The 24,233-nt window shown below is 45.0% G+C and overlaps 1 protein-coding gene across 1 annotated transcript in view; it reads right to left on the bottom strand.

Annotated features, from left to right (window-relative positions):
* MTOR (mechanistic target of rapamycin (serine/threonine kinase)) overlaps positions 1–24,233 on the bottom strand; it is a 140,021-nt gene that overhangs the window by 23,605 nt on the left and 92,183 nt on the right. Inside the window, exons 30-42 of the mRNA XM_012662496.1 lie at positions 18,880–18,980; positions 16,116–16,231; positions 14,529–14,606; positions 14,209–14,316; positions 10,762–10,887; positions 10,542–10,673; positions 6,601–6,716; positions 5,648–5,765; positions 3,021–3,269; positions 2,236–2,336; positions 943–1,039; positions 552–650; positions 100–222 (exon numbers count right to left, since the gene is read on the bottom strand). Coding sequence (XP_012517950.1) covers positions 100–222; positions 552–650; positions 943–1,039; positions 2,236–2,336; positions 3,021–3,269; positions 5,648–5,765; positions 6,601–6,716; positions 10,542–10,673; positions 10,762–10,887; positions 14,209–14,316; positions 14,529–14,606; positions 16,116–16,231; positions 18,880–18,980 — 1,564 coding nt within the window. The remainder of the gene's footprint in view (positions 1–99; positions 223–551; positions 651–942; positions 1,040–2,235; positions 2,337–3,020; positions 3,270–5,647; positions 5,766–6,600; positions 6,717–10,541; positions 10,674–10,761; positions 10,888–14,208; positions 14,317–14,528; positions 14,607–16,115; positions 16,232–18,879; positions 18,981–24,233) is intronic.

The following is a 24,233-nucleotide window of genomic DNA, read 5'->3' as shown; positions in this document are numbered from 1 at the left end:
GGGAGTATGCGGCACTGACGTGAGGAAGAAACACTCCCACTGGAGACCTCTGCCGAGGTGACCAGGGTCAGTGACATCCCACGCTGGCTCTGGACTCACCATCATGGCCTGCTGCACCAGTGTGTTACTGTGCTCACACATGTTCTTCAGAATCTTGTTGGCTGCATTGTGACGGGCTGTAGTGGTGGACTTAGAAGCCACAGTCAGGGGGTAGATAAGGGCCTGAAGCAAAAACAGAAGGGACCTTTGCAAAAGGACGTGTGAAGGAGCCTGACACTAATTTTAAGGAGGATGACAAAAGAAGTGGTGAGTATGAGATTCACACCCACTTGAGTCTACCAGGAAGGAGGCTACTCAATCTTGGAGAAACTCTTTCTTTTCAGGAAGGGCCTTGGGCCACTGGACTGCTAGCTGACAGACCCTCCTGGGGCAGGATAGAAGGTTGGGCTCCCGGTTCCTTCACTTCTGTCTCTAGAGCAGCTTTAGGAAAGGCTGAACACCAAACCAAGAGGTCATGTTTGGATGAGAAACTGCCCAGGGTCTCCACATACCTGGGGGTGGTACCGACCAATGTCTGTGAGAAGCTGGTGAATGAGACGTCCCACCAAGGGTCTGGGTGTGTCAATTCTTGCAATGAGCTGAGGTATAACCTGGTATTCAAAAAGACATAGTATGCAGCACTTACTCTTCTAGGAAAAGATCAACTCTTATAACTGGTTTTGGTTGATGCTGTTGGGCTCTGAAATTGTTCATTCGCCATTTAGTTTCTCTAAAAGAAACTAAAGAAAATATGGACACTTGACCTTGGGACCAAGCTCTAGTCTTTAGCACTGTATACATAACACATACTGCCTTGCTACTCTGAACATTGCCATGATTCCAAGAGAAGACATACAGGAGAGAGAATCTGACCCATCCTCATCTGTAACCAAGTATTCTCACCTGTAACCAAGTATCTATCTGGATGGCTTTCACACCTTCCACTAAGGCTTCATTGACATCTGGCCAGTGACCATAATCAAACCATAAGGTGAGGACTCTGAAAAAGGAAAATGAGAAAGTCACAGAAAATCTAGTTTCTCAGGTTATGTCTGTTTGTTTTTCATCTTTAAGGCCTTTAAGGGTTGGGACCCGTGGGTCCAGCCTGTAATACCAGCTACCTGGGAGGCTGAGGTGGGAGGATTGCTTAAAAGAGTTCAAGACTGCAGTTAGCTATAATGGTGCCACTATACTTCAGCCTGGGTGACAGAGTGAGACCCCATTTTCTAAATTAAAAAAAAAAAAAAAAAACGGCCAAGTGCAGTGGCTCATGTCTATAACCCTAGCACTTTGGGAGATTGAGGTGGGAGGATCACTTGAGGTCAGGAGTTTAAGACTAGCCTGAGGAACATAGTGAGACCGCCATCTCTACAAAAAATTGAAAAAATTAGCCAAGTGTAGTAGTGTGCACCTATAGTCCCAGCTACTTGGGAGGCTGAGGCAGGACGATCACTTGAGCCCAGGAGTTTGAGGTTGCTGTGAGCTACGATGACACCACTGAGCTCTAGCTCTAGCCAGCCTAGGAAAAAAATTCCTTACAAAAAAAAAATTCTTAAGAAGAGAGTTGTCAGGGACTCAAATCAATGGTCCTCAAATGCGCCTGGTCTCTGGACCCCTTGGGAGCAGGTGTCTATGATGGGAGGCAGTGTGGTCTTACTGAACACCATGGGGATTATCCTGAGTAAATGTGTATTTCATCTCAGATCACGTCAAAGGTCACCATGGCATGAACAGATGAGCCAGGATAACCTCTGGAGAACCAAACATATGCTCGTATAAAAGGAGTTGCCTATAGAATAGCAGCAACAGGGACATCTAGCAGTTAGCCGGTCAGAGATCACCAAAGGAAGCAGGAGGCTGATCTCACCTGTAACCTTTGGACTGATCTGGGTCATTTGTTAAGACCTATCAAAGCCGCTGAGGGGTTTTAGAAATACTGTAATTAACAGATGGGTTAATTATTCGCTACATAAGAAACCATGCACAGGGAATTCTCACTCCACTTATCGTCCTTGTTGTCTGCAGATTTCACCCACACAGGTGGGGCCAGGCCAGCTGTTACCCCTCAAACTGCATCAGAGAGAAAGGCGCATATGCCGATCTTGGTGTACTGACTGGGGCCAGGAAGGGAAAGAGGACTTTGTGTGTGACTTCTGTGTTGGCGTACCAGAGTTACGTCCTCCCCTTCCCCGATACCTGAGCGTGTCCTGGAGGTTGTTGCCTCGTGACAAGGAGATAGAACGGAAGAAGCCCTGAACAGCGGGAACAGTGTACATCAAGAGGGTTTTGGACAGATCCTGTTGGAACACACAGGTGTTAGTGACATTCTTGCCTTGGTTTTCTCATCTGTAAAACAGGCAAAACAGCGTACTAATGGTATCTGCCTCAAAGAGTGGTTATGAGGATTAATCAGTTAATGCATGAAAAGCCTTTAATTGGTAGCTGGCACATAGCAAGCACTTAATAAATGGCAATTGGGTCATAATTGTTATTACTTGGGCTGACTGACAGTGGCTTCCTGAACAGGATGGCAGGAGGAGGTGGGGCTGAGGCTCTGAACACGCTGATCTCTGGGCCTGCCAGCTGCCCTGGTGCATTCTGAACTGACAGCCCAAGGGGAGGTGGAAGGGGAGAGCAAAAGGCAGAGGACAGATCCCCCAAGCCCTGTCCTCAGAGTGGACCTGCAGATGTGTACGGCCACCCACACACAGGTGCAGGGCATTACGTGAGTGAGCTCATCCCCGGGGGAAGCACTGCACAGAGCTTATTCTCCAGACTGGGGGCTCTGTTAGCTCCCCAAACACAAACATACACACAAAAGCACTGTCTCAAGCAATGCTGGGATGGCAGATAAACAGTATTTTCTAGCTCCATCTGGCACTTCAGATAAAGCCTGAGGCTCCTTTCAGCTTAACAACTATCCATTTCTCAGAAAGCCTGGTGCCTTAGTCAGTTCTTAATGAGGAAGAAGGGACAGGTACCTCAGTGACCTTCTTCTGCAGAGGAGAAGGCGTGGGGCTATTTTCTGCACTTTCAGCCTCACTCTCACTGTTGCTGCCCTCGGTGCTGGCCGCGGCGGCGGCAGTGGCAGCTGTGGTGGCAGCAGTGGTGGCATTGGTGATATTGGCTCCGCTGGTATGACGCAGTTTCTTCTTCTCGTCACGGGCTTGGTTCTGATGTTTGTAGTGCAGTACAGCTTCGAAGTTCATCACTGCCCACGCGTGCCAGGCCTGAGTGGGGCGAAAGCCAAGGACAGACAACAGGGCTGTGACCAACAGCAAGGCTTAGAGGAGCATGAGGTCAAGGCTGAGGAAGACCTGTGATTGCCTCTTCTTCTCTGTAGTCAACAGAGCACTTCAATGAGACCTCAGGAATGGGGCATTTTACTAAATTCAACATGACTCATTCATTTCGTGTCGCATTAACTATGTAAGGTACTGTGGCCAGCGCTGCGGGGGTGGGGCACAGCAAGAGGAGCAGGATGTAGGCCTTGCCTCAAAGGATCTCCTGGTCTTGCAGGAAGCTCAGCTACATAGCTAAAGACCTCGATTCTCTGCAAGGCGGAATGCAATGGGTCAATAGAGATGGACAAGAGGAGTGCTGGGGACAGGGATCTGGAAAGCTTCATCGAGAAGGGGGATTTGGGGTAGGAAGAGGGCTGCAGATGGGCACGGAGGACACAAGAGAGAGGGCAGCAGTGAGCACTTCTTAGCAAGGGGAAGCAGAAGGCCGAAGACAAGCAAGCCCAGAGTAGTCCACGGGAAACAGGCCCACGGATGTGACTGAGCTGGGGGTAGGCGCAGGAGAGGAGCGAGAGGGAGGCCAGCTGAGCACTGGGGCAGATGACTGAGGAGCAGGCACGCCAGGCCACAGACTCCCACTTCACTCTGCAGGAAAGCAGAGCTATGCTGGGTTTCAACTGTATAAAACAGATTATTTAAGAGGGCAGAGTCGGGGGCAAGCAGCCAGTTCTCATGCTATTTCAGGGGAGAAAAGTCTGAACAGGTCATAAGACAGTGGACAAGGGAAGACACTGAGAGCACAGGAGCATGATGGAAGGTGGACCTCATCCACCCAACTGGCCCCCACACCTGGCCGGTGGCCTGACAGAGAACCAGTGTTGACACTGCTTGATGGAAGAAGCCTTTGTGCTTATTTGGGTAAAGGAGCACTACTCCCACCTCTGAGGTTCTGAGCTGCAGGGACTCTATAGAATGCCACTGCTTGGTTTAGAGAGAATGAGGCAGAGTGTGGTAACTTTGCAGTGACAGCAGGACATTAAATAACCCACTAATGGTTGGACTTCCTGCACAATCAGAAAATTCCTTCGTATCTCTTACTAAAAACCTTTAACATAAATGTGTCTACCCTCCTAACTAAGAAGAGTAGATTGATCACAATTAACCTTTACTTGATGAGTAAGAATTCTACAATGACACAGGTTTAGTTTTCCTATACCTTGATTTATTCAACGAGTACCTCTTGTATATCTGCTATGTTCCTGGCACTGACCTGGGGTCAAGGTGAGAAGACAAACAGTCCTGGCATGCACATAGGGCCACGACACTGATGGTAGAAGATATCACAAAACCAAAGAGACCTATACCAGGAAATGCTTTTAAAAACTAAAACTAAAGCTCCTAGAACCAGCTTTTTTCTTGGGATTTGCTTTTTTCCTGAAAGCTGAATAAAGAAAAGTTAACACTGGTTAGGGGATAGATCTGATTAGTAAAGTTCCAGTTAATCAAGGGTTTACTGGATTTACTTTTCCAGCTTTGGACATGGAGCTGTCCTAGAGAGAATACTGCTCCTATCACAAAATGGACATTTTTTCAGACCAGAATGAAGCATGCTGAAACAGGGGTAAGATTTTTATTATAAGTGCTTCTGTGGTCTTCAAATGCAAGTTTTGGTCTTAGAGGGATTAATTCACAAAGTATTAGCAAGTTAAGGAGATACTAGAAAGAATAGATGACACCTGCTACACCAAGCAGCTATTACCAGGAGGCCCTTCAGAAATATTAAAAAAAAAGAATGTGTTTTCTCACCAAAGATATGTACCTCCAAGAGTTACCCCTCCATCAGTCAATCACATCCTTTATACGTTTTCTAATTCTGTTTATATTTTTGAAAAGTTTCCTGTAACATAACAGGATGTTACTCAGATCTTTCCAATAAAAACAAAGAAAGTAAAGGTCTTAGCCTAACTAAGGAGGAGCAGACAGGGATGGAAATCAGAAAAACGTTGAGCAGGAACACATGACCCAAGGGAAGATACAGTTCCAGAGACTAACCATGTGTCCAGATGCTCCTAGGAAAACAAGTAGCTCAGAGTCTACAAGACAGCAGCAGTCCCCAGTGCCATACACAGAATAACGGGGTAATAAGTATTTCTCAAATAAAAGAATCAATTCATCTTTCCGTATCAATTAAACTTGTAAGGGAAATGCAGGCTCCTTGGGCCTCTGACAGGCCCAGGGACTCCAGAAGCAAATCCACAGGACCAGACCCTTCCACAGAAGTGCAGCTGTAACTACTAGCACCTGGGAGGACACAGGCAAGGCTGCCAGGGTGCTGGGTTTTACACGTGCCCCTGCCTCCAAGTCACCTTGTACCAGCTGCGGTCGTGCTCCGTTGCGGCACTGTAGTACTGCAGCACTTTGGGGATTGTGCTCTCATTGATGCCCTGTAGGTTCAGCTGCCACTCCCCAAGTTTCAGGAAGCATCTGAAATGAGAGAAACAAGCCCCATGTTGCTCCCTCCTCAAAACAGCCCGCCTAAGAGAACCACCACTTTCAGGGGAACACTGAAGGCTTTCTGGTATTTACTCTGCTTCTGAGGAGGCAACGTGATGGAACCAGGAGAATTTTCAACTGTATGGAAGGAAAGAGATGGGCTTTCGGGATAAATTTTTAAGGTATCACCTTTCCTTCTTGACCGTTGTCTTTCAACGATAGCATAAACCAGGTGCCTGGTGCAGGTAGGTCGTCTGTATGGACTTATCTACCCCAAACCCAGTTTTTGTGGGTGACAATTGTTGAGTGTTACTTTTCTTATTGATTGCTATATGCCTTCTCCCTTACTCTTCCCTTCGCCTCCACTCTTTGTAATGATAATATTAACAGCTGACATTTACTGATTGCTACTGTATTCCAGCTACTGCTGTAAATGCTTGATGTTGTTCTCTTTCCATCAATCCCCACATCACCTTAGGAAATAGGAACTCTTACCATCCCTTTTATACCATGAGGGCACTGAGGCACCGAGAGGTTAAGTAACTTGTGTAAAGTCACACATCAAACTAGTAGCATATCTGGCATTTGAAAACAAGGATTCTAATTCTAAAGCCAGACACCAGGAGGAGAACAGCACATGGCTGGGAATGCAAGTGGCAGAGACTTTGGAGCAACACGATTTGATGGCTGCCTGGGATCCCTACTGGAAAAGGGCAGAGAAGTTAGTAACCAGCCACCCAACGAGCCTTGAACTCCCCCTCACTGAAGAAGCTGCTGGGTTGGCAGGGCTGGAATGTGACTGGTCCCAGGCCAGTGGGGATCTCACCGGGCCATGAGCTTGTGCAGTTCCTGTTTGTGCTGTTGGTCCTCGGTAGCGATGGCATGCTGGGCCTGCTGCTGCATGGTCTGGACAAAGTGCTGCATGTGCTGGAAGGCATCGATCTGTAGCAGGACGAAGGCACAGACAGCCCCTTGGCATGTGGCCCAACTCACAGGAAAGGAACTACTGTTCGTCTGATAGGCACATGAGTCAACCCCTCTCCGAACAGAACACCCTAGATCACAGGGTGAGGACCCCATAGGACAGACGACCAGGGCATGATGCTGGAGAGGACTGGATTTTTCAAAGAGAGTCATGATTTATTCAACTCAAGTCTTAGCTCTCTTTTGCCAACTGTAATTACCAGTTTTATAAGCCTTGGGTAAGTTTCATGCCTGGCTACCTCATATAACAATGCATATGAAGTAATTTGAAACAACTGCTTACTTCACTATCAATATGTTGCCCTGGGGGAAATTAGGCTTATGGGGGATTGTTTCAGGCTAGTAAAACTTTGGTATTTGTTTACAGCACTATGGTACCTTGGACACTATAGATTTAAAAATCAGATAGAACCCTCAGCACCCAAATAAGAATACAGAGATGGGGTGAAGCTCCTCATGCACTCAGGTGGAAGAGGGAGAAGACATCAGCTAAGCAGACATCGATTTGAACAGGGAAGCAAAATCTTCAGCGCATCCTTAAGCAGTTCGATCTATTTACACCATAGGATTTTACATGAAGTGAGCAGGAGGCGTTCGAGTTAGGAAGAGATAGCTAAACTAGAGAAGAACAGAGACATAGAGTCAGATCTGGGAGTACTGTACAAGCCTGCCATGTCCAGACACACCAGCACCTTAATAAATGGGGTCCACACTATTTTTTAAAGAGGGAAAAAAACTTTTCTGTTTTTTTCTAGAGGGGGGGAAAAACCCAGAAAAACAAAAAGATAAAGGGCTTCAAGGATGGAGATAGAATGCACAAACATCACAAGCTCAAATGGAAAAACGGCAAAATCTAAATCCACTAACGTAGGGAGAGGGCACATTATATGAGACAATGTGAAAAAGCAGCTGTGTTTTTTGCTGCAGAAGAGGAAAAAAATCAATACTTCAAATAAATAAAAGGTCTTCTATGGTAAATAATATAAGAGGTGTTTTTCTTTTCTTTTAAATAAGAACATGTCAGTGATGATGGCCTTGAAGGAAAATGAAACACCCTGGCTTGAGGGCCAGGACCAACCTCAGATACTTTTCAGTATAAGGGATTACTGGCATTAAGAGGTAGGGCTTAACCCAGAGCCAGGATGATGTGACAAACAATTGATCAGGAAGCTAATCCATGCGTGGGGCACAGCACACGGATGTTCCAACAGTTAACCAGACACCTGTCTCCCTCACACACCTGCCTTCACAGAGTTCCATTATTCACTACTGGCGTTGAAAAATGAACCACATTAGCATCCCACATCTGGGAAGTGATAAATGTTCCTTTAGTTTTTCTTCTAGGAGAACTACAATGACCAGGCTTAAACCTGATTAAAAAAGAAAAATGAATTGGGAAGCAGTACTAAAAAGATCAATCACTGAAAAGGTAACTGATGAGTAAGGGTGATCGGTGTATACATCAAGCAGGCAGGAACTAAACTAGGAACTTTGATGCCAGGTGCTTTTCAGAGCTCCTAAGCTATGTGTCATTAACAGTCCAGACACAGAGTTTAAACTCTGGTAGACTTAACCAGGGGCTGAACAAAAATAAATTGCCAAAGCTGGCTATTAGTTTGGATTTGAAATCCAATATCATGTTTATTCAGCATGGAAGAATCCAGTATCTTTCTACTCTATGACATGAGGCAACTTATTTTCAAGGAATTGAAAATGTTTTATTTAAAACCTCTTTTCTCCATTCCCAGGAAATGAAGAGGGGGGAAAGTGATTCTTTCCCCCTTACAAATGAAGGAGCAGTCATTCAGAGGAAGGAGCTTCTCTCAGGCCCACAGAGTTTTCGCTAGGAGTAGCACTAAGGTTCTAGACTGCATGGGCAGTTTGTGGGCAAGAATGATGGCCGTGGTTCAGTGAAACTTCCTGGAAGGACTACCCCAACTCTAGATTCTGTGGAGTGTCTTGTCTAGCAAAACTCTTTACATATACCTACTGCCTGATGCCTTCCAGCATACCAGGGTCTGCTTTTCCCCAAACATTTCATTTGCCTTAGGCAAGGCAAAGAGTAGATCTTTGTTTACAGTAGAAGAAAGTTAGGCTCAGAGAGTGACTTGTTCAGAAGCACAATTAATTAATTAATTATTTATTTTGAGACAGAGTTTTGCTCTGTCGCCCTGGGTAGAGTGCAGTGGCATCACCATAGCTCACTGCAACCTCAAACTCCTGCGCTCAAGCAAGCCTCTTGCTCAGCCTCCTCAGTAGCTGGGACTACAGGTAGGCATCACCATGCCTAGCTAATTTTTCTATTTTTAGTAGAGACATGGTCTCACTCTTGGTCAGGTGATCTCAAATTCCTGAGCTCAAGCAGTCCTCCCGCCTTGGCCTCCCAGAGTGCTAGGATTATAGGCGTGAGCCACCGGGCCTGGTCCAGAAGCACAATTATTAAGTAGTCAGTTTTCTTTGGGAAGCTCCTCAACTATGAAGATGTGACATCCTTAGCTCTGGGCTTGAAGTCCAAGTGCTTAACTTTAAATAGGTTCCTAATTTTTAAACCTCCCAGAATTTGGGCTACTAAGAAAGGGTCATACTCCGTGAAGAAGTTGGGCTGTAGTCATATGTTGAAAGAAGCTACTCCTTGGTTGAGACATTACCCAAAAGTCTCCTTCTGCAAGACATTCAAAGACTTGGAGGCTTTGCATAGGAAGGAAATCAGACTATATTCAGATCCAGCACCTTCTGTTTTTCCTATTTGCCTGTAGGAGGTCAGGCTTTGAATCAGAAATGCTCTGGCCTGGGAGGCTCACAGAGACTGAAAAATAAAACAAAGCGATGAAAATAAACAAATCCCGAAACTGCACATTTGGAGAAGGAAACTTGGGTTGTTAGTGTTGAAGTAAATCCCAGTCAAAGACCAGGTGCCTGGGTGAGGGCTGTTGGTCCCACTCTGGGTGGCATTCACAGCCACACTGAGTCCGTCAGTCTCTGGATGCCTGGTTCTGAATCTCCTAAGTATGCCTGCAGCAGAGACACAACTTCTATTTTATCACATCTTTCCACAGCTGGTGCACCAGTGGCTGGGTTCTACTCCTTTCTCATCTCAGGCGCCACTGTGGGGACAATAATAGGAAGAGAAGGCCAGCTGGGACTCCCTCCTTCTTTTGCTAAGGAAGATGATAGGGATGATTTTGCCTCCAGGACCTACTGTTTGTTAATCACCATCATCCGGGAGACTGTTTTTTAAAAAACAATCAAAAACCAGGAGCCCCCTCTATTTCTCAAGGGCTTGTCTATAAATAAAATAAGAGGAATTCTACATTGACTTCAAGATAACTTTCCCTCCTGGTTTCAGCATTACATCCTCCATGTTGTTGCTTTTAAATCCAAGTTAATGACAGGAAAGGAGACCAGAAGTCTGAAAAAAGCAAATTGGCCTTGTGAAAGTTCTAGTCTGTGTTTTTGAACATACAGTATTTTTGTACTGACAGCCCATCTTCTCTTAGGGGGCATAAATTATGCCTTTTCTATGGCCCAGCACTTTCTGGATACCAATAAATATAATCGTGATCATATCCATTGGTTTGATCAATGGTATATGTGCATCTCCTCAACTATGATTCACTTTGTGAAATCAGACCAAACAGCTACACAACAGGAAGAGACTCCTGACATTGCAGGTAGACGGTTTAAACATTGTTTCCTTTTGGGCCTTTAAGGAGGCAGTGAGAAGTAGATTAGGGGGGCATTCTGGAGAAGGTGGTCTGTTGCCAGATGGATTCAGATACAGACCTTGCGAGCGCTCTTCCACATGTTTTTCATGTAGGCATAGGTCACCTGAGGATGAACTGTTGGCAGAGGATGGTCAAGTTGCCGAGATGGATCAACTCCCAGGAGCAATACTAAGGTTTTATGAGCAAGAGCCTTAAAAACAACAGAGGCTAGGTTATAGACAGAACCGTCTGGCCTAGGGGCACCATGTCCTGCCCTCATGGGGGTAGGGGTCACTCACCAGCCTGCCGCTCTTGCCGCACAGACTTGCATACTTGAGCCAGGTTCTCATGTCCTCATGAGGGCTGACCACAAGGGATCGCACCATAAGGATTTTCTGCCAGTCCTCTACGATACGCTGGCAGCCCTAGAACATTCAGAAGTGAGGATCAGATACATTCTCTGCTATATCTTTTTTGTTGTTGATGACACAGGGTCTCACTCCATTGCCCAGGCTGGAGTGCAGTGGCATCATTATAGCTCACTGCGACCTCAAACTCCTAGGCTCAAGTGATCCCCCTTCCTCAGCCTCTCTAGTTGGTACTGCAGGGGATGCTAATTTTTCTATTTTTTGTACAGATAGGGTCTTGCTATTGCCCAGGCTGGTCTTGAACTCCTGGCCTCAAGCGATTCTCCCACTTCAGCCTCCCAAAATGCTAGAATCACAGGCGTGAGCCATAGCACCTGGCTTCTCTGCTATATCTTAAGCCCCCATAAGCAACAGCAAAATCCACTCTGAAACAAAAAGGAGATTCGTTGATGGAATGTCAGCTTTCTCAAGTTAAGGGCACTGTGAGTGAAATTCCTCTTAGGGACTTCTCAGCAATTCGAGACACAGTAGGACATGGGGTCGGGAGCTTGAATCTTGCCTCTGCCACTTATTATCTATGTGACTTTGGGCAGTTACTTAACTTCTCTCTGACTGATCTGCAAAGTGAAATAAGAATAGTATCAACTTCATAGGGCTCTCATGAGAATTAAATGATTTTAATTTCATTTGTGGATTATGAATAATGTATTTTTTACTTTAATATTTTGCTTCAGTCTTTCTGGTTGAAGACGACTATCACTGACAAAGAAATTAAACTGAAAATGTAACATGCAGGCTGGGCACAGTGGCTCATGCCTGTAAGTCTAGCACTTTGGGATGCCAAAGTAGCTTGAGTCCAAGAATTTGAGATCAGCCTGGGCAACACGGAGAGACCCTGTCTATACAAAAAATAAAAAAAAATTAGCTGGGGACGGTGGTGCACACCTGTAGTCCTAGCTACTCTGGAAGCTGAGGCAGGAGGATCCCTTGAGCCCAGGAGTTTGAGGTTGCGGTGAGCTATGATCATGCCACTGTATTCTAGCCGGGCTGAGAGAGTGAGACCTTGTCCCCTACATCCCCCCCAAAATATCATTCAAAATTCAAAAAATGAATTAAGTAGAAGTTTAAATAATTACATTTTCAAATGATGTTGTTTATAACTTGGTAGCATTTATATTTCTGAAGTTATTAAAGCCTAAACTTGCACTATGACTTTGGGATACCCTGTCTATTGGCCATCTTAGATTCTTTCATTTCTATTTGCCTTTGATCAAAAACTACATGTATAGAGGGGGAAGGAAGTGCCTCATTAATTTACACTTAAAATTCTTTGAAATTAAAAAATAACAAATTAATTGTTATCAAAGAAGCCAAACTAATTTTATATCAAATGAGTGCTAAGAGTAAAGTGAACTTTTCTCACTGTCACTGGTAAGAAGACTCAGGGACACAGTGGGGCGAGATGGGTTCCCAAGATCTATTTCTTCATGAGTGAATTCCATGAACCCATGGAACTGTCCTCCATGGGATAAGCTTAAAGGTCTAGCACAATGATCTCAGGCTTTTAGCCGTGACAGGATGCAGTCTGACCCTGACTGGAGAACCCAAGGCAAGCAGAGACCCGGTGCAGGTAAGGCTGGCCTCTCAAACTGCTCTGTGGGAGATACTGGCTGGGACGGTAATTTACATGACTTGATCACAGAATGGCAGTTTTCCAGCCTAGGCGGTTCATTTGACAGCAAGCCATCCACGAGAGCCAAATTTCCACCACAGAGTAATGCTTTATTTTCAGCTTTGGATCATATTTTTCCATCCCGTGAAGTGTGAGAACAATGATTTGGAAAGTTAGAAAAACATAAAAAAGGACATTCGGTGATTGTTTTGGTTACTTCTCACCAATGGCTAGTTTCTCCCAGATGCTGAAATAATTTGGCCTCCTATAAGCTGAAAACCATATTGTTGTCTCAAGATAGGGAAGTCACGAAGGGTTAAGGTGATGACAGTGTCCTGGATCCAGTAGAGTCAGACGTGCACCTCCCAGGCCTTATTCAGTGCATTCCCCCTTCCAAGTCTATATTTGGATCAAGTCCTACTTGTTAGAATTTCAGAAGATTCATCAGATCTCTGATGTGGAAACTCTTCACCCCATTACAGGCACTTCAAAAATCGGGTGTGTACAAGTCAAGTGGGAAACACTTGCTTTGTGGAATTCTTTCTGGTGCCCAGGAGATAATTTTCCATCAAAACATTCACTGGGCATTTCATAATTACTAATAAAAGATGCAAAAGAACTGTATGTGCTCATTTACGAGCCATAAACCACTATACTCATAGATGTTCCTTTGCCCACTGCTCTTTCCTGTCCAGGGGAATGCGTCCCGAGCTTCCTAGGCAGGAATGCAGCCTGGAGTCAAAAGGTTTTGTCACAGCCTACTGAAAAGCCTGGAAGCATATACCTCCATTGGTCTGGAGCAAGAATTTGGAATTAGGTATGGACTGGCCAAGAGGAAATGGCTTATAATTGAGGGGGTCAATTCTGACAAGCAGGGAGACAAATGGTTTCTGGAGTGGTAAAGGCTTTCTCTCTTTTTTTGCTGATGAACTTGCCATCCTACCTACTCAAGGAATGAAAGCACTGGTCACCCTTTCCAAGAACACTTAGGACTGCTGACTCCCAGATCTGGAATTGACAGCTACTCATGCTAAAATGATCAGAATGTGACAAAGAAAATACTGATGGAGGACTTGGAAAAGTTTCTCTACAAGGGGAAAATGCAGTGGAAAAAAGTCTAAATAGAGGCGACAGGATGACTCTGACCTAAGGAACTATAAACAGTAGGAGCTGGCGAACGAGAACATCAGGCAACCCCGTCTAAAAAGTTGGATGCAGGTGGCCAGTAAGTGTGGTGAGAGCGGTGGTTCTTAGCTTTGGCTTTTGGAATCATCTGGAAAGCCTGAAAAAGATATTGATCCCAGGTCTATCCCTAGAAATTTTGATTTAATTGGTCTGGGAAATGGCCTGGGCACCAGGATTTTAAAAAGCTCTCCCAGTGATTCTGTTGTGCTGCTAACATTGAGAGCCACTGATTTTGAGGTTATGATTCCCAAGTGACTGGCCATAAGTATCACTTATTAAAGACATATTCTTTTATTCCTAGAGAAGAGTAAGAAGAGGCTGGAAAATTGGTCATTCTCTCACAGCTAAAGCTTAAGTGAAGAGCCTTTGCGTGTTCTGCTTTGTATGTGAACCGAGCACCACACTGGTGAAGGAGGCAGGAAAAGCATGCTGGGTAAGGGCGGGGGTTGGGAGAACAAGGACTGGCCCAGGTCCTGCAGGGTGGGCGTTAGGCGGGTGAACGGGGGCATTCCCAAGCTCACCTGCAATCTTTCCCACCAGATCTGGCGGATGATCTCTCGTCGCTCAGGGACAAGTTTGTACTGGATAACCTCCTCCAGCTCGGACAGCATGTGGCAAGAAACCATGGCCTGATGGAAGCAAATCACATTCCAACCTAATTACTGCATGAACAATCCAAAAGACAGGATTAATTTAAATCATTCCTTCTGGTGTCAGGGTATCTGCTGACCAGAGAAAACAGGCATGTTCCAGGTAGCCTGTGAGTTCTCACTAGCCCACTCTGGAAAAAGAACTGAAATAAGACTCAAAAACGACAATGTGCAGAACATTCGACACTCACCCCGTATGCCCGACTATAGCTCTCTCCTGCCATCGCAGTTAGCTCAGCATCCAGCAGGTCCCTGGCCTTGTCGATGCACTAGAAGAGAAACAAAGAAGGCTTGGGGCTGTGCTCTGGACTTGGGAGCTGAAGCCTATTCTAGGGCTTCCCAACTAACTGCAAAAGTTATCTGGCTCATTTAAATCCCAGTGATGAAGACAGAAACTCACTGAAGAAGGGAAGAAACCTTTTTCCAGATCTGAGTGGTTAGAGAAGAGCATTATACAATTTCTCACATAAGACAGAAATGTATGGCATCCAAAACTTCAAAAAATCTACCTAAATAACAGCCACAATCTCAGGTGGCAAGAGAGAGGGAATGTAGACTGTAAAACAGCATCTCAAGAGGACATCCTTGGCGGGGCGCGGTGGCTCATGCCTGTAATCCTAGCACTCTGGGAGGCCGAGGTGGGCGGATCGCTCAAGGTCAGGTGTTCGAGACCAGCCTGAGCAAGAGCGAGACCCCATTTCTACTAAAATTAGAAAGAAATTAATCGGACAACTAAAAATATATAGAAAAAAATTAGCCGGGCATGGTGGCGCATGCCTGTAGTCCCAGCTACTCGGGAGGCTGAGGAAGAAGGATCGCTTGAGCCTACGAGTTTGAGGTTGCTGTGAGCTAGGCTGACGCCACGGCACTCTAGCCAGGGCAACAGAGTGAGACTCTGTCTGAAAAAAAAAAAAACAAACAAACGAACAAAAAAGAGGACATCCTTGGGGATCTACTTTCTTTTAACTTTTCCTTGCTGGGCATGTTTGTGACAATAGATTCTGCGTACACCTGAATGGCTCCAGGTGGTCAGCTCTGGCTTCCAAGCACCCCCCTCCGCATAAAGGAGTGCCTCTGAAATCGGCAGAGATGACCAATCCTCTCCGTGCGAACACGAGCTCTTGTGGATGGCCCTGATCTCAGTTCTCATCGTGTAAAGCAGAGCCGGGGCTGCGGGACTGTGGTTGGAGTCTTTGCTGTGCCATCAGTTAAAACCCCCTCATGCAGAGCTTCTCCTCTTTTGAATGTTTAAGGTTAATTAGTGTGTCCCCATCCCTTAAGTACTCAGATCATTTACCTGGGCACTTTATCTAAGACAGTCTGGTGCTTCACAAGGTGGATGTGATTACCTCATTATTTCATTCTGCAAGTTAGCACAGTATTTGCAAATAAGCACTAGCTTCCTTGGAAGGTAATCAATGCGTGACACGCCTGCATGGCCAGAGACCCTTGTGCCTGATTTCTGCTGCACAGTAGGGATTGCTGGCTCTCCGAATCCTCCCCTTTGGTGAAACTCACGGCTTCTCTTTAATACAAGGAATGCTGAGGCAAGGTGATAAAAAGGAAGTAATGATGATCCAAAAAGCTAACTCCAAAAGCAACTGAAACGGTAACTTTCAGAACACATTTGTCCCCCAAGTACAAAAAGTAGCCCCAGCTGATGTGCTGGCAGAGCTCACAGAGCCAAATAAACACCAGGGCAGGAGTACAATAACCTATTTACACAAGCACCATGTGCTTAGGAGTACATACCCTTTTCTCTGCTGGCAGGTTTTTACCTGTTGTGCCAAGGAGAAGAGGTCCTGATGTAGCGCCAGCACGGCTCTATAAAATGCCCCATCATGGGTGTCCCGAGGGATCATACAAGTGTACTCTTCCATGCTGTCCCACTGACCTAGGCACACAGACAGACAGACAGAATGCATCAGGGTGGTTGGCTGGCTCATCTCAAATAGGCCTTGCCATTGTTACTTTCACTTAGCTTGGGGTACAAACAAGACAAATGGACTTGAGCTGGATGCACCAAAATCCTGCCCAGACCCTCTATACCCTGTGGGGATTGATTTAACAAAACAAAGCCACATTTGTCTTCCAAACACAAGACTCCACTGCCACCCCAGGGAGCATCATGAAAGATGAGGGCAGGCGCGGGAGTGCAAAGGCGGCACTGCAAGTGGATTTAATGCAGCGCCTCATTATCCCGGAGAACTCTCTCAGGTTCCTCCAGGTGAGATGAAATCGCTTTCTGCCCTACTAGTGAAGCACCTCACAGTTCAATGGTACGTTGGGAAATTACATTTTCCTCTAAACAATTGAGAATGGCCATTATACAGACAGGGGACAGGATTAGACAAATAGATTGCCCGTTTCACTCTGGCAATATCTTTGCCTCAGAAGGGAGGAGATAAATATTTTAAGAGGCTCTGTTATAACAGAAAGATGGGCTAGGTCACAGCACAGTGGTCTCTGTGTCATGTTAGACTGGGGAAACGACTGCATCTGGGAGGAGGTATTCACTTTCCCTGGTGGGGAGAGCATGTATCAAATGCCAGGCTTTCCAAGACCACCTGCAGAAAAGATATCAGCTTCATTAGCTGCAAATTGCAGGGCTGCCAATTTTATAAGGCATTTTCCTGCCTTTCACTCCAGACTACCAGCTCATCCATTCTCTATGCCTCTGGGCACAAGCAAATAGCAAGCGATGACTCCTCAGGAAGTAATTTGTTTTTGAAAAATGTTCCGGATCTAGCCCAGAGCTCATGAAAGGAAAGGATATAAGCTCTGTGACTCAAGAGGGACAGAAGGATAGAATAGAGGTGGAATGTTATATAACATTCCTCTGGACTCCATAGGTGAAGCGTTTCACCTGGGACATCCAGGGTATCCTTTCCCCTCTTATGAAGGACATCTCTGGAATAGATGCTACTAATGTTCCTGGCTGGCGCCCAGTGTCAGAAATCTATACATGTCTGTAGGGTTAAAAGGAAATCTCTCTTTTAAAATATTCTGGGAGTAGGAGTGAGGTGGTCAAGTGATGGACAGCAAGGAGAAGAGACAATAAAATGGTCAAATGGTCAAAATGTTTATACTCATTGGAGAAGGTGAAGGGCAGATGGGGGTTCATTATACTATTCCTTTCACTTTTATATATGTTGGGAAAGTTCTATAATAGAAATTAAGAAATAAAAAGGAGATAGACAGCTATCTTCTCCCTTTACTCCTGCTTGGGATAAAGACATGACGGGGGGAGCTCCAGCAACCATGTTGGATCATGAGGTGGACTTTAAAATGGAGACTGTAGGCTAAGTATGCAAAGCAGAAATATGGAAAAATGCTAATGACAATGGAGCCAAAATAGCAGGCTGGGAATTTCTACCTCTAGATTTCATTCATAAGAGAGAAAAAGAAATCAGTAACTTGCTTAAGACAAATAAAAACAAATCCTGCTAGGTATAATAAGAAATATATTTGGTCTTTTTTTTTTTTTTTTTTTTGCCAAATTGCTTCTCACCTGAGAATACATTTGGTCTTTGTCCCTGGTGCCTGGCACAGAGCTATCTAAAACCCTGACTGATAGGAGTGTCTTTTGTTATTCATAATGAGCCCACTTGATTATGCTAATGAGGTGAGTGAGGACCCTAGGTGGCCTCAGGATGGGACAGGTCACCAGAAAGACCAAATGATTACAGGGTTGGAACTTGCAACCCCACCCACTGACCTCCAGGAAGGGTGGGCAGGCTAAAGATTAAGAGCTATAAAAGCTTGAATGATGAGTTTCCAAGTTGCTGAAGGTGCTGGAAGGGTGGCGGCAAACCCCAACTCCTGTACTCCCGACCCTTTAGACCTTGCCCTATGTACCTGTTCATAGGTATCCTTTATAATACACCAGTAAACATAAGTGAAGTGTTTCCCTGAGTTCTGTGAGCCATCCTAGCAAGTTATCAAACCTCAGGGGGGTTATGGGAACCCTGACGTTTTCCTCTTTTTTTCATTCTATATCCCATTTCAAAAAGAACCCTGATTTATAGCCGGTCGGTCAGAAGCACAAGTCACAACCTGGGACTTGGCGATTGGCATCTTAAGGGGTGACAGCACTGTGGGGATGGGCCCTTCACATGTGGGATCTGATGCTACTTCCAGGTAGACAGTGTCAGAATTGAATTGAATCGAATTGTTGGACACCCAGTTGGTATCCGCTGGAGAATTGCTTGGTGTGTGGAGACAACCCCCACACATCTGGTGTTAGAAGCGTTCTGTGTGAGTGTGCTGAGTGTGTTTTTCTCACCCACTACATCTCCATTCCGATGCTTGCGCACTGTCTTCCTTGGCTTTCTCCTGAAGACCCATTTTTACCCATGTCTAACAAGATATAGACAAAATAATCAGCTAAAAGGACAGATGGAGGACGTAGGAGTAGGTGGACACAGTCCATTTTTACACTGCTGTAGACCTGACACGTCTACCTGTAGCCACAGTGCCTCCTTGCTCCTTGGATGCAAGCCCCCAGCTTCCCTCTTCCCACCCCGACCAGGAAAGCCTTACCTAAACCCCAGGCAGCTGCCGCAGCCATCCGGGCCATCTTGGCTTGGGTCTCATCATTAACCAGGGTCCACTTTTCACAGCACTGCTGGTGGAGCTGTCCCCTGAAGGAAAAGAATTATACGGTCAGGTCGACACAGATCACCTCTATAACCTACCAATCTTCCTCTCTAGCCCCTTGGGTTAGCTGGGGCTACAGAGGAGCTGGTGTGATTGGGGCCTGCCTCCAACTGGGAGCTTTTAAATAAAAAGCACATTGGGCTAGGTCATATAATAGAGAAGTGAATGGGCTATTTGTTGTTTTTTTGGCCTGGTGCTCATAATTTGTCTGAGTGAGTTTATCAAGGGTAGGGACTCGGTCTAACTCTGTGATATGAAATGTCCTAAACATCTGGCCTCCTTCATAAATATTAAATAACCTCTCTCCTATGCCAATGAATTCTGGGCTCTTTTGCTTTGGCAGGCCTACAGAGAAAGCAATCTGAAGAGACACATCTGGACATTCATTTTGGGCTCAAGGCTATACGGAGAACTGGCTCTTAAAAGTATTGTACAAATGGTTTCATTCTGAAATGAAACCCAAATGAAATCAATCTGTACAGAAGAAAGGCTTGACAACGGTCACATCTAACAGAAATCTAGATGCTGCTTATTCTCAGAATTTTGCACAATCACCGTGAGTGTTGGGGAGGACTACGAGATATTGAAATATGAATGGTGCTTAAGAGACCCCAATACGCAGGGAGTGTGGAAGCGCTACAATAGGGACTGTTAAAATGTTGCCATCTCATGCTCCACTTTTGAATGAAAGGAAACTAAACTGCTTTATGCAAATATGAGCCCTTGATTGCATGTGAGCCTTAAGATGCAGCTAGAAGACTCTTTAATTTTTCCTGCTTTCTGAAAGACATACTGCAGGATATTTTAAGTGGCATTTAAAGTGGAATCAAGAAGAAGGGCACAAGTTCCAAGTGACCCAGGTCAGAAGCCTCAAGGGACATGAGCTGCACTGCGCTATAAGGTGATGTGTGTGTGCAGGGGGATAAAGGTGCTGAAGGAACCTAGGCTGAGCTTACAGGGAACCACATGTAGGAGATGTGCTCAGAGACATTATCTAGCATCACGTGGTACGGGGAATATTAACTTCACTGTCTCTCTGTCTTGTGATCAAGAGAGCCAGCAACACAAGTACTCTGGTTCAACACAGAGCTGAGACCAAAAGGACCTAGGTGGCCATAACGCCCCATGCACTTACTGAAGCTCAGTGATGGGAGTAGCAGCTCAGTGTTGGTTTCTTGCCACCCAGACTTAGAAACTGTCACTCCTGGGCCCTGCCAGGGGTTTGCTTAGGGCAGTAGTTCTCAAACTACTGAATGTATCAGAATCCCCTGGACAGCTCCTTCAGATGGCTGGGCTCACCTCCTGAGTTTCTGATTCAGTAGGGCTGGGGTGGAGCTTGAGAATGTGCATTTCTAACAAGTTTCTATATGACACCAAAGTTGTTGGTCCAGGGGCCACAGTTCGAGAACCGCTGGCTTGGAGCACAGGAGCAGCTCATCTGTGTGGCGTATTTTCACTGGGGTCCTCTCTGCAGGTAGGACAGAAAGCTGCATGATCTCCTAATGGTCCTTCCAACCCTACCATTCAAAATTTTATAGCTGGTGGCCACAGGAAAACCTCCCTCTGTTCCTTTGTCAGGACCACTTGTTTCTGTGCCCGGGGCCTGGGGATTTCTTTTCCTCTAGGGGCAGGAAGCAGGTGCATTGATTAAATCCCACAAACTGTTAGCTTGAGACAAAGCGGGCAGCAATGCAGGAGCAGTGTCCCAGAACGGTGGCCCCTGACAGTGAGCTCAGGCACTGCCCTCAGCATGTGGCTGTGTGAACTGCTGTGTGAAGAGCTGTTAGAGCCTGGACAGTCACAGAGAGACACAGAGGCAGGCTCTTCTCTCCCACAAACATTTATTAGCAAGAATAATGCAGAATATACCGAGTCCTGAGTCCTAACTGTCAAAGGCAGGGAGGGGGACCGAAAAAGGTAATAAACGTGAGACTGGTTGTGGGGCAACAGCTAGGATGGGTTTTCTGACACCTTTCACTGCACACGGGGAGGACCTGGTAAAAGGCCTGCCCTCCATAACTTTGACTTTTCCACCTAGGGCTGCAGCAAAAAGCTTAGAAAGTGCTCTTTCGTTTGGAACACCTCCATGGGTTGGCTGCCCAAAAAGCTTAGAAAGTGCTCTTTCATTTGGAACACCTCCATGGGTTGGCTGCCGTGATCTCACTCCCGAGGAATCTGTTCTTAACGACCTAGAGGCCTTGTGGAGAAAAGTGTGAGGCGGGGATTCACTTCTGCTCACCTCTGCTGCAGGAGTGGCTGCCTGGCCTTGGGGCTATGGGGGCCTAGCTCTCACAGCCTCCAGTAGGCAGATAAGCATGGGGAAAGGCGAAGGGCCTTAGCTCCTGATAACTCCAGATCATTCCTGATGCCACCTCTGGTGAACACTTGCCTCAGGCATGTTCAGGATATATGCCCAAAGCAAAAAAGATTGAGAAATTTCACTCTAAACAGAATTGACTGAACAAACCATATCAGAAACCTGCATAGGATCAGGAAAAGAATTCTGCTTCTTTCATTTTGTTTTAAAATCTCTTTTAGTCTCCAACATTCTTAAATCCTTTGGTCAGCATCACTAGCCACTTACACTTTACAGGTAATTATAAAACTGGAAAGGACTCAAGATATCAGAGGAATATGGGAGTGAGAACTGCAATGTTAGGAGACCTGGGGGACCTCAGGCAAGCTATCTCAACTTCTATGAGCCTCAGTTTCCTCAAATGCAACACAACGGGATTGGCGAAAACCACATCTCAAATCTCTTCCAATGCATCCAAGCTGTCTCCACTTAACCCAGCGAGGAAACGTGGTCATCTTTAATTTGAAAACAGGGAGGTCGAAGGGGAAGGGACCAGGAAAGGTTTCATGGAGGAAGAAATGGTGGGGAAGATTTCACAAAGCAGAAAACAGAGCAGAAGGGTAGGGCAATTCAGGGAACTGAACAAATGAATGTGAGGTTTGGAGAAGAGCAAAAAATTTGGTCAGAGTTCAGATTATGAGACAGAGTTCACTGAGAAAGGGGCTGAAGAAGTGGGGTGGTGCCAGCCACAACAGGAAAGACTTTGAGTGCCAGGCTGTGACCCATTTATATGTAAATCCAAAGGCTATGGTAAGATACTAAAGTATTTTAAGAATTGATTAGAGTTGAATTTTATTTTTGATTTGTAAGGAAATTTATTATAAAATTGTTGTAGTGAAATATTAGAAACAGCCTAAATATCCCAAAAAAGGAAAGTGTGTACATAAATTATGTTATATCCATTCAACAGAATGCCATGCTGTCATTAAAAATGATGGGTGGAGAAACAGAGTTGAATTTTAAGAACACCTTGCTCTTTCTCTTAACAAGATATGGATTTGAAAGTAGAAACAATTGTTTTTGAAATAACGTGGCTAATCCTTATTAACATACTTTTTTTTTTCTTTAGATCAGTGCTGTCCAATAGAACTTTCTGTGATGATGGAAAAGTTCTCCATCTGCACTGCCTAGTACAGCAGCCAGATGTAAAAATAGCCATGAATGGCTAGTGGCTACCATATTGGACAGTACAGGTTTAGATACCTGTTGAACTTACAAAAAAAAAAAATAGCTTTAATTGTATAAGCAAATCTGAAAGCTGTGCTTCCTTAATTTATTGAGGAGAATGAATATGGAATGTTAAATTAAAAAAATAAATAAATCATACTTTTGAATCTTCCAATGGTTAACTCAAACAATTAAGCCATTTGTAAATAATTTTAGACTATTATTTACAGATATGTGATCCAAGGCCTAAGGCTAAATTTGCTGACATTAAATTTTCATGCAAAACATTATAATATCTTTTATCTTGGGATTATAGTAATAACTTTATATTAAGAAATAAAAGCAATAGTTTACCAAAAGAATATCTTTTTTTTTTTTTGAGACAGAGTGTCACTCTTTTGCCCGGGCTAGAGTGAGTGCCGTGGCATCAGCCTAGCTCACAGCAACCTCAAACTCCTGGGCTCAAGCAATCCTTCTGCCTCAGCCTCCCGAGTAGCTGGACTACAGGCATGCGCCACCATGCCCAGCCAATTTTTTTCTATATATTTTTAGTTGTCCGATTAATTTCTTTCTATTTTTAGTAGAGACGGGGTCTCGCTCTTGCTCGGGCTGGTTTCGAACTCCTGAGCTCAAACAATCCACCCGCCTCAGCCTCCCAGAGTGCTAGGATTACAGGCGTGAGCCACCATGACCAGCCTCCAAAAGAATATCTTTAATTAGGTACAGAAAGACTGTGGGTAGCCTTCTATTCTTTTAGAAGGCTCACTTTGTTGTGGTCTATCCCAGTGGGCTTTTTCTGCAGCTGCATATCCTTGGAAATGTCTCATAGCAACTTTGTGGCTTTGCTGTACTCACAGGATTATTTGTTAGATCTGTGAGAAGGAACTACAAGACAGTCGCTGAAAGTAGGAAAGACCTAATAATTTGTCTTTACCTTAGGTATTGGCATAGCCCACTAATCTGTACTATTCCTGAGTGTGATAGCTGTAGAACTAATATGATTCGAACACATTCGTTTTTCCGAGCGGGCGTCAAGTTGGGAACCAGGCAGATCCATCTACTCTAAAAATGGCTGACAGGACAACTGTGGATTAAGGATCTGTTCTATTAAGACTCCAGCCTTTGAGGAACTAAGGTTTCCTTGATGAACAGGAGGAATCACATGTGAAATTCCCTGAATAAAAATTTATTGACTCAAAATAATTTTGCCTAATGCCACAATTTAAAAAAAAAACAAAAACCTCTTAAAAAAAAGAAGCCTTACTTTGATTTTATGGTATTCTTTAAACTTTCCAAAGTATAAAATTTCTAAATGATAAAAATTTTTCTATACAGATTAGATTTTTTGATATGATGAAATATTATGTAGCCATTAAGAAATGAGGCAGTATCTCTCTAGATGCAGGTGTGGAACAGTGGCCTACACTTGTTAAGTGAAAAAAGCAGGGTGCAAAAGGTATAAACAGTCACTGTCATTCATGTATATGCTTGTAAGGAGGTTCAGGACATGCTACCCCAAAATATGGTACCGTTGGCATATTGAATATTTTAAGAAAATGGCAGCAGAAAGGTCACTCTGACCTTCCCCTGCCCTTATCCTTTCAGGCAGGTCATAAGACCCTCATGTGAGAGGAGCCCTCCTTATTCCCAGAGGTGGGAGGCCTGGGGGTGGGAGGATTGGGGCTGAGGGAGAGTGGAGGGGTGGGGGAAGGGG

Source organism: Propithecus coquereli, unplaced genomic scaffold (assembly GCF_000956105.1).
Source record: "Propithecus coquereli isolate 6110/MARCELLA unplaced genomic scaffold, Pcoq_1.0 Scaffold77, whole genome shotgun sequence".
NCBI classification, from domain to species: domain Eukaryota; kingdom Metazoa; phylum Chordata; class Mammalia; order Primates; family Indriidae; genus Propithecus; species Propithecus coquereli.
Note: the sequence above shows the minus strand (reverse complement) of the source record. Positions and strands in the feature narration are given on the sequence as shown.